We start from the raw sequence: 14780 nt of genomic DNA, 5'->3' as shown, positions 1-14780 counted from the left end.
CCAGAGATTCTGTGACACTGGTGTGGGGCTGGGTGGAGCTCTAGTGGAATGGCTACGTGGCCCAGGGACTGGGTGGAGCTCTAGTGGAATGGCTCCATGTTCCCACAGCAGCCTCAGCAAAAGCCTCTGCACAGCACTACTGGAGAGGTCCTGACTGGCAATCACAAGGCTGGAAGGCCCTGGGGCAAAAGTAGCACAGCTAGGTGAGCTAACAACATACTGCAGAAGATACCCATAGCTCTGCTGGGACCTATAGTGGACACGTGGGATTGTGTGGCCTCTGACAGTGATAAAGCTGCGTTTATAGGTGATCCTGCTCCCGGCTGCTGGGAAAGCCCATAACACCCCTGCAGACCCCAAGGAGGGAGTGCGTCTGGGTGGGCTGTAACAGTAGGCACCAGCAACCTGAGGCCCCCTTGCGATTGCCCCCACAACTGATTAGGGACCCCACAGGACCACTGTGACTACAAGGAGAGGCCCAGGTCCAGTCAGTAACAGCTGACAGGGTTCCTGGTTGGTGCAGTCTAAACAGCTGCTCCCCCTGCACACCAGTTGTAACAAGTGGAAGCAGCGACTAAACTCTATCTCTATGCGGAGACACAAATCCATGCCATCAAGCAGAATGAAAAAATATATTAAATCTCCAGAACAGAAGGAAAATGATAAGCACCCAGAAAACAATCCCAATGACAATGAAATCTATAACCTAAATGACGATGATTTCAAAACAGCCATTATTAAAAAACTCAATGAGTTAAAAGAGAATTCAGATAGACAACTCAATGAGTTCAGGAGCTATGTCACAAAAGAGCTTGATACTATAAAGAAGAACCAATTAGAAATACTGGAGATGAAGAACACAATGGAGGACATTAAGAAAAACCTGGACTCTCTGAACAGTAGGGTCGATAATATGGAGGACAGAATTAGCAATTTGGAAGATAGGAATATAGAAATGCTGCAGACAGAGGAGGAGAGAGAACTAAGACTAAAAAGAAATGAAGAAACTCTCCGAGAATTATCTGACTCAATTAGGAGATGGAACATAAGGGTTACAGATATACCAGAGGGAGAAGAGAAGGCGAAGGGGGCAGAAGGCCTGTACAAAGAAATAATGGCTGAGAACTTTCCAAACTTGGGAAGAGAGATGGAACCTCATGTGACAGAAGCCAAAAGATCTCCAAACTTTATTAATGCAAGAAGACCAACCCCAAGGCATATAGTAGTGAAGCTAGCAAAAGTCAACGACAAAGAGAAAATACTAAGGGCAGCCAAGCAGAAGAAAATAACTTACAAAGCAAACCCCATAAGGCTATCGGCAGATTTCTCAGGAGATACCTTAGAGGCCAGAAGAGATTGGAATGAAATATTCAAAACGCTGAAGGACAAAAACCTGCAGCCAAGAATACTCTACCCAGCGAAAATATCCTTCAAATATGATGGAGAAATAAAAACTTTCCAAGATAAACAAAAGTGACGGGAGTTCATCGCCACAAAACCTCCTCTTCAAGAAATGACTCAGGAAGAACCTCATTCCTGAAAAATCAAAAAAATGAAAAGGGTTACAAAATCCACAACAAAGGAGATAAGTAGAAGGACAATAACAGAAAGTAGCAGCTCTCCATCAGAACAGGTTAGCAAAAGTTAAATAAAACATTAAAGATAAATGGAACGGAAACACCAAGAATAAATATAACCTAGTCATTTTAACCACAAACTGACAACACAAAAAAGAAGAGGGAAAAAAAAAATCTGACAATAACAACCTAGAAGGGGAAGAGAAAAGGGATGGAACGTTTTAATTTAAGGAAATAAGAGGCTATCAGAAAAAGGACTATCTCATCTATGAGATGTGTTATACAAACCACCTGGTAACCGCTAAACAAATAACAAGAATAAAGACACAAATTACAAATAAGAAGAAAGCCAATATAGAAATTTACCTACTTGAATTAGGAATCCAAAAATCATGGGATGAGAAACAAAGGAAATGCAAAAGAACAGGAAAACAAGTAATAAAATGGCAGTAGTAGGCCCCCAGGTGTCAATAACCACTCTAATGTAAATGGATTGAACTCTCCAATCAAAAGACACAGAATGGCAGGATGGATCAAAGAACAAGATCCAACAATATGCTGCCTTCAGGAAACAGACCTCAGCCCCAAAGACAAACACAGACTCAGAGTGAAGGGATGGAAGACAATACTCCAAGCTAATAATGAACAAAAGAAAGCAGGTGTTGCCATACTTCTATCAGACAAAGTAGACTTCAAAGCAAAACAGACAAAGAAAGACAAAGAGGGGCAGTACATAATGATAAAAGGGACACTCCACCAAGATGACATAACACTTATAAATATATATGCACCCAAGGCAGGAGCACCAAAATTTGTAAAGAAACTATTAACAAAGTTAGAGGAGACATCAACAACGATACAATAATAGTAGGGGACCTCATTACCCCATTAACACCAATGGATGGATCATCCAGACAGATAATCAACAAGGAAATTATAGAATTAAGTGAAAAATTAGACCAGATGGACTTAATAGATATACATAGAACACTTCCTCCAAAAACAGCAGGTTACACATTCTTCTCAAGCGCGCATGGAACATTCTCAAGGATAGACCATACCTTGGGAAACAAAGCAAGCCTCAATAAGTTCAAGAGGGTTGAAATAATATGAAGCATCTTTTCGGATCATAATGCTATGAAACAAGAAATCAACTACAAGAATAAAGCCGAGAAAGGGGCAAAAATGTGGAGACTAAACAACATGCTACTGAACAAACAATGGATTATTGAAGAAATTAAAGAAGAAATCAAATATTATCTGGAGACACATGAAAATGAAAACACACCATATCAACTTATTTGGGACGCAGCAAAGGCAGTCCTAAGAGGGAAATTCATTGCAATACAGGCTCACCTCAATAAGCAAGAAAAATCTTACCTAACAGAATTAGAAAAAGAAGAACAAACAAAGCCCAAAGTCAGTAGAAGGAGGGAAATAATAAAAATTAGAGCAGAAATAAATGATATTGAAACAAAAAAGACAGTAGAAAGGATCAATGAAACAAAGAGTTGGTTCTTCGAAAAAATCAACAAAATCGATAAACCCTTAGCCAGACTCACTGAAAAAAAAAAGAGATGTCTCAAATAAATAAAATTAGGAACGAGAGAGGAGAAATCACAACAGATACCGAAGAAATACAAAGGATCATAAGAGAATACTATGAAAAACTATACGCCAACAAATTGAACAACCTAGAAGAAATGGATAAATTCCTAGACTCATACAACCTACCCAAACTGAATCAGGAAGAAATAGAGAATCTGAATAGACCAATCACAAGTAAAGAAATAGAAACAGTAATCAAAAACCTCCCCAAAAATAAGACTGCAGGACCAGACGGCTTCTCTGGAGAAGTCCACCAAACATTCAAAGAAGATTTAATACCTATCCTTCTCAAACTATTCCAGAAAATAGAGGAAGATGGGGCACTCGCTAATACATTCTATGAAGCCAACATCACCCTGATCCCCAAACCTGACAAGAACAACACAAAGAAGGAAAACTACAGGCCAATATGACTGATGAACATAGAGGCAAAAATCCTCAAAAAAATTTTGACAAACCAAATACAGAAATACGTCAAAAAGATTATACACCATGATCAAGTGGGATTTATACCAGGGACACAGGGATTGTTCAACATCCACAAGTCAACGTGATTCACTACATTAACAAAATGAGAAACAAAAACCACATGATCATCTCAATAGATGCAGAGAAAGCATTCGACAAGATCCAACATACATTTATGATAAAAATCCTCTATAAAATAGGTATAGAAGGAAAGTACCTCAACATAATAAAGGCCATATATGACAAACCCACAGCCAACATCATACTCAACGGACAAAGACTGAAACCCATCCCTCTCAGAACAGGAACAAGACAAGGGTGCCCACTTTCACCACTCTTATTCAACATAGTACTGGAGGTGTTGGCCAGAGCAATTCGGCAGGAAAAAGAAATAAAAGGAATCCAAATAGGCAACGAAGAAGTAAAACTCTCGCTGTTTGCAGACGACATGATCTTATATATAGAAAACCCCAAAGAATCCATAGGAAAATTCTTAGAAACAATCAACAGCTACAGCAAAGTTGCAGGGTATAAAATCAACATACATAAATCAGTAGCATTTCTATACGCTAACAATGAACTAACAGAAAAAGATCTCAAGAACTCAACCCCATTCACGATCGCAACCAAAAGAATAAAATACCTTGGGATAAATTTAACCAAGGAAGTGAAAGATCTATACAACGAAAACTACAAGATCGATGACGACATAAAGAGATGGAAAGACATTCCATGCACATGGATTGGAAGAATAAACAGAGTTAAAATGTCCATACTACCTAAAGCAATCTACAGATTCAATGCCATCCCAATCAGAATCCCAATGACATTCTTTACAGAAATTGAATAAAGAATCCTAAAATTCATATGGGGCAACAGAAGACCCCGAATTGCTAAAGCAATCCTGAGAAAGAAGAACAAAGCTGGAGGCATCACAATCCCTGACTTCAAAACATATTACAAAGCTACAGTAATCAAAACAGCATGGTACTGGTACAAAAACAGGTGCACAGATCAATGGAACAGAATTGAAAGCCCAGAAATGAAACCACACATCTATGGACAGCTAATCTTTGACAAAGGAGCTGAGGGCCTACAATGGAGGAAAGAAAGTCTCTTCAACAAGTGGTGCTGGGAAAACTGGACAGCCACATGTAAAAGAATGAAAATCGACCATTCTTTTTCACCATTCACTAAAATAAACTCAAAATGGATCAAAGACCTAAAGATTAGGCCTGAAACAACAAGTCTTCTAGAAGAGAATATAGGCAGTACACTCTTTGACATCAGCTTCAAAAGAATCTTTTCAGACACCATAACCCCTCACATGAGGGAAACAATAGAAAGAATAAACAAATGGGACTTCATCAGACTAAAAGAGCTTCTTCAAGGCAAGGGAAAACAGGATTGAAACAAAAAAACAGCCCAATAATTGGGAAAAGATATTTACAAGTTATTTATCCAACAAAGGGTTACTCTCCATAATATATAAAGAACTCACACAGCTCAACAACAAAAAATCAAACAACCCAATCACAAAATGGGCAGGGGACATGAACAGACATTTCTCCAAAGAAGATATACGGATGGCCAATAGACACATGCAAAGATGCTCATCATCACTAATCATCAGGTAAATGCAAATCAAAACTACACTAAGGTATCACCTTACACCTGTTAGAATGGCAAAAATATCCAAGACCAAGAATGACAAATGTTGGAGAGGCTGTGGAGAAAAAGGAACCCTCATACACTGTTGGTGGGAATGTAAACTGGTGCAGCCACTATGGAAAACAGTATGGAGATTTCTCAAAAAGTTAAAAATAGAAATACCTTATGACCCAGCCATCCCACTACTGGGTATCTATCCTAAGAAACTGAAATCAGCAATTCCAAAAATTCCAGGTACCCCTATGTTCATCACAGTATTATTCACAATAGCCAAGTCATGGAACCAACCTAAGTGCCCAGCAACTGATGATTGGATAAAGAAGATATGGTATATATATATACAATGGAATACTACTCAGCCATAAAAAAGGACAAAGTCATCCCATTCACAACAACATGGATAGACCTTGAGGGTATCATGTTGAGTGAAATAAGCCAGACAGAGAAAGACGAACTCTGTATGACTCCACTCATAGGTGGTAGTTAACATACAGACAAAGAGAATTGATCGGTTGTTACCAGGGGAAAGGGGGGGTGGGGGGAGGGCACTAGGGGTGAAGTGGTATACCTACAACATGACTAATAATGATGTACAACTGTAATTTCACAAGGTTGTTAACTATCATAATCTTAATAAAAAAAATAAGCAAAAGATTTGAACAGATTCTTCTAAAAAGACATACTGATGGCATATAACCAATGAAAAGATGCTCAACACCATCAGTCATCAGGGAGATGCAAATTAAAACTATGACGTATGAGATACCCCTAAACATCTATTAGGATGGTTAAAATTTAAAAACTGACAATACCATCTGTTGGAAAGGATGCGGAGGAAATGGAACTCTCATCACCAATGATGAGGAATGTGAAACAGTACAACCACTTTGGAAATCAGTTTGGCAATTTCTTAAAAAAGTTAAACATAAACCCACTATATGAGCCAGCCATTCTATTCCTAGTATTGACCCAAAATAAATGCAAGTATATATCCACACAAAGGCTGGTATAAGAATATTCATAGCAGCTTTATTCGTAATAGCCCAAAACTGGAAACAACAAAAATATCCATCAATAGGTAAATAGACAGACTGTGGTGCATCCATAGAATGAAATACTACTCATCAGTAAAAGGAATGAACTACTGATACACATGAAAACATGAGTGAATCTCAAAATAATTATGCAGAGTGGCAGAAACCAGACAATAAAGAGTAAATACTGTATGATTCTATTTATATAAAATTCTAGAAAATACAAACTAATCTTTAGTGTTGGGATGTAAATCAGTGGGTGCCTGAGGGGAAGCCAAAAAGGGCAGAAGGGAGGTATTACAAAGGGGCACAAGGAATCTTTTAGGACTGTTTGAGTGTGTTCACCATCTTGATATTATAGGGGTGGTTTCACAGGTGTATACATGTCTTAAATTTATAAAATTGCACACTTTAAATATGTGCAGTTGATTATATGTCACTTACACCTCAACTAAGCTCTTAAATTTTTTTTAAAGAATAATAAATAAAATTTTAAAAAATATATCTAACCAAGAGAAAGCCTGCTTCGTGCTAACTCAGTATTTTCCTTTTGCACCTGGACAAGGAGCTGAAAGACTTTGACAAAATTTGAGCTACCACTTAGAAGTATCAAAATACATGTTAAAGTCTTAGATCTGAGATCCTCTGGATTTTTCTGCAATTCAAATCTGGTACACTGGAAAGAAAACATCACATGATTTTGATAAAGACACTGGAAACTTATACCTTTATACCAAAAGGAAATGGTATAAACGAAGACACAATAAAAATCAGGCTGACATCCCCATCCTGCACATCAGAAGCCGTGACTGCTGTTGTGCCGATTTCACAGGCTGCTGAGGATGGAGAGTGCGCTACTGATGCATCCAGCTGCACACTCACAGGGAGACCTGCTCCACGTGGCCACACTGAGTCCAAACAAAGAAACTTGCCACAGCTTCTCGTTTTCCTACAATATTATAGATCAAACTCCTTTGCACTCAATTAAAATTTGGAGGCTTTTCCTCCGTACTCTCCATGTTCCCCATTTGACCAATTCCATGGATATTCCTGATTACTTCTCCACATGATGCTTTCTGCAATGTTCAGTGCACACACTGGTCTCAGTTTACATGCACTGAGTATTATAACAGATGACTGGCTCAGGTTTGCTGAAGCAAATCCACTAAAGCGAAGCTCAGTACCTGAGGAGAGAACCTGTGCTCTGCTGTTTGAAAAAGAGAGAGGCATGCTCACCACCCGCTGTTTCCAGGATGCTCCCGCTGTACCCCCGAGGGACACCTCTCACAGAAGCCAGCTGTGGACGCTCACAGTGTGAATGCTCCACAAGGCCGGTGGTGACATCAGGAGGGGCAGAGTGCAGATCTGCTTTTGAAAAACAAACCCAAAATAAAAGTGGCTGTTAATTCAAAAGAGTATTAAGTTGCTATTTCAACCTCATTCAACCAAAGCTTCACTAGCTGAGCTCTAAGCAAGGAATGCAGTATTCTGATTGATTTTGTTTTTCTAGTTGACCAACGTACACTGGGACCCTGTGAACTATGAACTCCCAGACATGGCATGTAGAAATCTGTGTGCGTGTGCATTGTTCAGTTCTCAAAGGGATCTAGACCAGAACAACCAACTACAGCATAGAGACATTTAAAATCAATTGTTATTGGACCATTTTTTGTTATATTACAAAAAAATAGCCAGGCTTCTATAAACTACCCCCCATTCCCTAAAAAAATATGTTGGATGTCATGAAGACAAAAGACCTATGCTGGCTTCAAAGAATAAATCAACAGAGATAAAAACTACCCCCACTGCCAGTTTAACACATCTCATTATTAAGAGACTATAATCAAGTTCTTAGAGCAGAATGTATTAATGTCACATTTAAAGACAAACTGTTAGATACAGAAAATGTTTAAAATCACTCTTTCCATCTTTGTGTTTAATTTTCAGTGTATGGCACATTTATCTGTTGGGAACACTGGCTGACTGTAAGTTGCTACAGCATTATCATTACAATTAGGTCTACCACTGGAAAGGCACCATGTCCGTATCCCACCATAACACTGTGTGCAGACACTTGTCCGCTTGTAAGAATCAACATTAGTCTCTGTCAGTAGAGATCTGTATAATCTGTTTAATTTCTAATGAATATTCCTGCTATCACAAACGGCACCGTAACACTTTATTTCTTTTTATTTTTTTATTTTTTTGGTGATGCAGATTGGCCCTGTGCTAACATCTATTGCAAATCTTCCTCTTTTAGCTTGAGGGAGATTGTTGCTGAGCTAACATCTGTGCCAACCTTCCTCTATTTTATGTGGGATGCCACCACAGCATGGCTTGATGAGCAGTGCTAGATCCACGCCCAGGGTCCAAACCTGCAGCCCCAAGGCCACGGAAGTGGAGTGCACGAAGTTAACCACTACATCACCAGGCTGGCCCCTCCAAGAGTTTAATTTTTAAATTCCAATCATTTGGAATCATTTTATAACCAAGGCAGAACGCAAACTAAGAATTTTTTATGTAGAGAGATTAAATTATATGGAAGCAAAACACAAACTCACTATTTACATAGCAAAATACACTATTTGGAAAAATCTAACTTTAGAGACAGTGTTTTCACAACCCTTGAAAAACCTTAACGTTGATGCACTTTAAAATCTGCCTATCACGAAGTTCTTTCAGTTTAAAAAGAAATCTCTCCACCCTTCCAAATCTGGCAAAAAGAATAAATGATTTTAACAGTATTCATGAAAAAAGACATAAATGATAATCTTAACTACAAAGCACTTTTTAAAATAGCTATTTTAAAAATAAACGAACTACATTCAAAATAAAAATGAACTACTATAACTAAAAATACTGCTTTTAAATATAGGTATTTATATTTGTGTCCAAATGTTTTACATATTTGATTTCCTTAGTCCAAAATTGAAAATGACATATTTTTAAAATTACCTTTACCTAATATATTCTACCTCAAGTTTTTTACCTAATATATTCTTCTTTCTATATTTCCTTCCTTAGCCCAAACTGAAGAATTCTAAGATGATTATTATAATATAGAGAGGGAAATTGAGTATTTTCAGATTTAGAAATTCAAGTCAACCATATCAGCAAACATCTAGCATATGAAGGCTACAATCCACAGTAAGGTATTAAATACAGCCCAAGTTAAGACTGTTAAATTAATCACACAATGTGTATGTGAGGCCAACCGAGTGGGATGGGAGAAGAGATGGTCAAAGCCACACCTGCAGAAGTTGGGAGTCCTCCATCCATGGAGGTGAAAACCCACCTTGTAAATCTTTACAGCCAGAGCCTTTCAGAGAATGAAAACACCTAACTCAAACACGCCTTACGGTTAAGTGCTTTGTTAAAAGAGCCCAGAACCACTGAAAGTCAAGGGCTGTCTGGTTAAACATTTTGAACTGTGGCCAATCTGTTATGCTAAATATGCTTTTATTTCTAACCCACCAGGAAACAACATTTACAACAGCTCAGCAATGGCTAATATACTCAAACTATAAATGTTCTGCTTACTTTACTACACTGTCTCACCTGCAACAGAGCTTCAAGAAGCAGAAATAAGGTAAAAGAACATCCAAAACTACTTTTTCTCACACCAGAAATATCTGTGTATTTCAAATAAGTCAAATCACCGTCACAAACAGAGAAAAAATTTAACAGTGCAAAAGCTGTTTTTCAAGCTATCCACTCTAAACTCCTTGAGGAAAGGTGCACAGTAACCACTAGTCATTCAAAGGACACTAAGGAGAGCTACCAAAACAATCTGGTGGGCTGTTTTCCAAAGGGTCCTTTTCTTGTAAAACAAGCAGCCTGGCACAGCCCTGATAGCCCGACCTCCAGACTCTCCTGTTACCCTAGGGATCTTGGTGGCTTCTCTGTGTGCAGGAAGCAGAGTGAGGAGTCATGAGTTCTCACCTAAGACTTACATCACAGCAGAAGACAAATGCTCAACAGAAATGTGCAGACTTCGTATATTGACTCAACAAATAAAAAATGAGGAGCATCAGCGATGTGCTCACAGAGGACGCTGAGACAGAAGTTGCTGGCTACTAAAAACACCTGATTTACTCCCAGTCCAGCCAAATGACCAAGATTTTACACAAAAGCAGCTCAGCACCAGTGCCTGCCTGAAGACTGTTTCACTCACTAGGACCCCACTGCAAACACCATCCTTCCTGGGTGCACTGCTGGTACACCATTTCAATTTTAGCAGAACAGCAACTGACAGTAAAGAAAATGAACAAGAATCAAGAAAACTGTGTGTTAGCCCTGGCTTTACCACTAAGCCAGCTGTGTGATCTCAGGCAAGTTACAATCAACCTGATGTTGTGTCTTCCATCCATATCTAGAAAAAAGAGGGGGTTAAGATGAGGCTTCAACAATATTGATTGCACGATCTAAGGAGTACATTTTTTTTAAGGGACTAGTGCGAGAATGTATGTGGGCTTTGCATGCCAGCCACACACAGCTAACTAACTATGCTACTATTTTTGTTTAAAAAATATCATTTCAAATGACGACAAGTTTGCAATATTTTCCTTTCTAAGTTTAATATAATTTCAAGGATTAGATGATTTGGAAAAGATATACGTATCTTCATGATTTAGCTTTCACTGACATCTCTTTTCAGGTTGAAGAGTTGTTTAATCCGGTATGTGGAAGAAGAAAAGCCAGACCATGGCTACAGCCCCAGCTCCCTGCCTTGGGACCGCCCAGGAGCAGGGACAACTGACAGCTCCACAGCTGTGCATACAAAGCAATGAGCAAAGGGAGACAGTGTAGAGGCCACAGGCCAAGAGTAACTCTCAGGAGCAACCACGGTCACATCCAACTGACCATGCACCCTGCACCTGCCACCTGTGCCAGACCACCCCTCCAGAGCAGGAGACAAGACATCAAGAAACTCCGCGCACTTCTCGGGGTCCACAGGGGAGGCCCACAAGCCACAGGATCTGGGACTGCCAGACCACAGAAGCATCAAGAACTACTTTTGTTACCAAAAAGACATTTTTCTAGATGAAAAAGAGAAGGTGGGTCTTGATGAGCGCAGAGGCACCCCTGTCCTGGAGGGGCCATGGCAGCTGTTACTGACCTATGTGGGCGTGGGCCGCAGAGCCTGCGAGCGTGGCGGCGGGTCTCCCTCCCGGGTGAGATGAGGTGGAGGATGCAGAGGATGAGGTGGACGAGCCCTGAATGACCCGGTCGAGCCAGGGCTCGACGTTGGAATGGCTCTGGAGCGAAGTGGAGGCAAGTCGCCCGGGTCGCCGTAAAGAGCCCTCATCTTCTGAGGCAGACGACGTGTCTGTGGTTAAAATAACGACGACAGGCATGATGTAGGGACAAGTCCATGAGCAGGTGGTTCCCACACTGGCACCTGGGTTGCCCAGGCCTGCACTGGACATGCTTTGTGCACTTGTACAGCTGCGCCCAGATGTGGTTGCCCTCACCCTACCAGGGCCTACATTTGACCGACTATAAGATCCAAGGGCCCTACTCAGGACACTGGTTTCACAACTCCAGCTTCCCCAGAAGACATAGCTTCCGGGGCACCACACACTGGCAGTAAAGACAGCCCCAACTCCTAACCAGCCTCAGCACATTCCTCAGTGGGGTCTCCAGTTCCAAAGGAGACCCAAGTGTTGAGTGCTCAGTGAACACTCAGTATTACTACTGAGTGTCCACTCTGAGCCCCACACCACCTCCACACACGGCTGGACATTCCTCGGGAGGGCCAAGCTACACCTCCTGGGGCAGAGTGGTGGCCACAGGGGCCACAGCCCAGAGCCCTGCCTCAAGGCCTTGCTGGGTCTACCTGAATCCTGTTAGGGAAGCAGGAATGAGCTCTGAAAAGAATTCCTTCCCAATACAACAGCCTCAGTCAATGAAATTTACTGTGAATTAAGGTTCTATTAAGTCAGTACAACTGTGCATTTTATTATGGGTTTCACAATTATTAAAAAGTTCTTTAAAAAGTGGGTAGTATCTATAGTTATATTTAGTAAAAACAATAACTTGACAGCCATTTCTAAGATTTTTTTTCAACAATGTAAACTTCTTTTTTTCTGTAGCAAGGAAGCGTTATCAAAACCACTAAACTATCTTGTGAATCTGGTGTGTTCGTTTTTACTATATCATCAAACCAAAAACTAATGTCACCAGTTTCATGACTTAAATAATAAGTTGGGCAACAGTAGTTAAGTGCACAGATAACGCAGTCGCTAAACACTATCAACATCTTGTGTAGTTTATTAAAACACATTACTGGTGAAGAGAAGCTCCATATAAATCTTCATTTCTAATGGTAACATCAACAAAACAATAATAACAAAATAAATCAAAAAACCCTCCAAATAGCCTTATACTTTCCCATTTAAAGCCTGGTAACAACACAGTAAATAATAGTTAATAAGATGAGAACAATTTTAAAATCGTGAATTCAGGGAACTTTAGCATTCTACTAGGCACTTATTTGAGGTTCTTCTCTTTACTAAAAGACACAAATAGCACCTCAATAAAAAATTGAAATCTGTAGAAAGCAAGTATCCCTGTGGGTAAGAGTCATACCATGTAGACTACGGATTTTCAGGTAAGGAATATTGCACATATACAAACAGTCTTAACCTTCAATTTTTCCAAATTCTCACCACAGGTCAGAAGGATATTCCAACTCAATGGGAAACAAATGTTAGGACATCAGGCTTGTGAAACACCCACATAACCCATTCCTGAGATTGTTTATCATTACCTGGAGGGGTGTAGGTTTCCACAGACGAATGCACAAGAACAGAACGTCTTTTCGAAGGCATAGGCATCTTCCTTTCTTTGTACTTGGCCAAAGCTGCTTGCACGGCTTCAGTGTGAACATCTACACAGAAACAACAGCAGTAAAATACTTTTCATAAGACTGGTTACAAAGTAATAAAATTGAACTTCCTGTTTTTATTTGTTTTCATTGAGTACAAAAGGAACATTTCTTTAAATATCCCTTTGTTTGCAGATTTGACTTTGGAACCATGTAAATATTTTCATAGTTATAAATCAAAACTAAATAAAAAAGAAATCCCCCAAATTGAAAATAAAATGAACCTAAATGTGTCTCTAGTTGTTGGCATGAACTATTCCAAATGACTTAAAACACTGCAGTTAGACTGTTTAACCTGTTCCTCTAGAGATATCTACTCAAGACAAAAAGAACTGCATAAGAAATTTAAACCCTTGTCACACTGTTTGTGGTAGTGAGGCCACCGTCACACTGCAATGTTTGTAGCACAAATGAAGAGTGGCGTGATAGTGTGATTCTATCATCCCTGGGAACCCAGACACTCAGGAAAGAGAGAAGAGCTACAAATGCAGGTAAAAGAAGGGACGAAAACTCTGCAGTCCTGAATCAGAATGGAAAATATCAGTATGGACGCATGTGGTACTTTGTCTTTAAACAGAATGTCTTACCTCTATCCACCGAAAATGTCTAGAAACAACAGTCAGCCCAACAGCAAGGACTATCCCTAGTATGTAGACTGTAGTCTTAAAATTCCATCCTTACTAAAAGGACTCTGAGAAATGGCAGATTCTAGGCCCGGGGCAGGAGATGCACAGATGAGCCTAGAACATCTTATCCTAACAGCCAATGAGGACAGGATCAAACAACACAAAGGCTGTGGAGCTGAGTGGAAGACATTTGCAAAGGCTAAGGATGACACAGTTTGAATCTCAATACGGATAAGTGCTAGAGTGGATTGAATATCAAATGTGATACTAAAAAACAAGATAAAAGAAAAAGGAAGGAAAAGAGGAAGCAAAATCAATTGGCTGCCATGAAAGGATGCCAGTGACCCAACCCATTATTTTGGAAAGGAGTAAATAAATGAAAAGAATTGAGCATTTATCCTGGATCTCCTGTAGTAAGTGAGGAGAAGTTTCCCTTGACAGCAGTATGAATGAGGACGGATGACAGAATCCATTTCACCATTTTGCAACCTTAATGAATTAACAGATCGAGGAACTGAGTGTCACTGGCTGCCAGCACCCCAAGGAAGAGAATCAGGCGTACTGTGCCTCTTGATGGAAGAACACAGTCCCATCTCTGAAGAAGTCTTATGAACAACTGAAAACCCTCACCTGACCCTCATGGAGCCTAGGAAGCTGAGGAGCTGAGGACTACATCATAGAGGAGCCATCAGACACATAGCCCAGGTTCTTCCACAGACTGGAGGGAGGGAATCCATGAATTAAGAAACAGTAAAAACACCTATCAACCATTAGTGATATATACATCTTATTTGGATCCTGGGTCCAAATAAACTTTTTAAAAAGCCATACAAACATGTGGATATTTGATATTAAGGAATTATTGTTTATTTTGTGATAATAACATTATCTTTTAGAGGAACATACA

The 14780-nt window shown here is 39.8% G+C and overlaps 1 protein-coding gene across 37 annotated transcripts in view; it reads right to left on the bottom strand.

Annotated features, from left to right (window-relative positions):
* DIP2A (disco interacting protein 2 homolog A) overlaps window positions 1-14780 on the bottom strand; it is a 130545-nt gene that overhangs the window by 71531 nt on the left and 44234 nt on the right. For 18 of the 37 annotated variants that reach the window (XR_011533984.1, XR_011533983.1, XM_070597736.1 and 15 more), the window contains 3 exons: window positions 13131-13250; window positions 11478-11687; window positions 7595-7723 (listed from right to left, as the gene is read on the bottom strand). Coding sequence is in view for 34 of the 37 variants with exons in the window: in XM_070597736.1 (XP_070453837.1) it covers window positions 7595-7723; window positions 11478-11687; window positions 13131-13250 (459 nt within the window). In the remaining 3 variants the exon portion in view is untranslated. Of the gene's footprint in view, window positions 1-7594; window positions 7727-11477; window positions 11688-13130; window positions 13251-14780 lie in introns of all 37 variants that reach the window. The other 19 variants (XR_011533982.1, XM_070597735.1, XM_070597737.1 and 16 more) reach the window with 3 other exon arrangements.

This window comes from Equus przewalskii, chromosome 27, assembly GCF_037783145.1.
Source record: "Equus przewalskii isolate Varuska chromosome 27, EquPr2, whole genome shotgun sequence".
Lineage (NCBI taxonomy): Eukaryota > Metazoa > Chordata > Mammalia > Perissodactyla > Equidae > Equus > Equus przewalskii.
The sequence above is the reverse complement of the archived record's forward strand: the minus strand, read 5'-3'. Positions and strand labels throughout refer to the sequence as shown.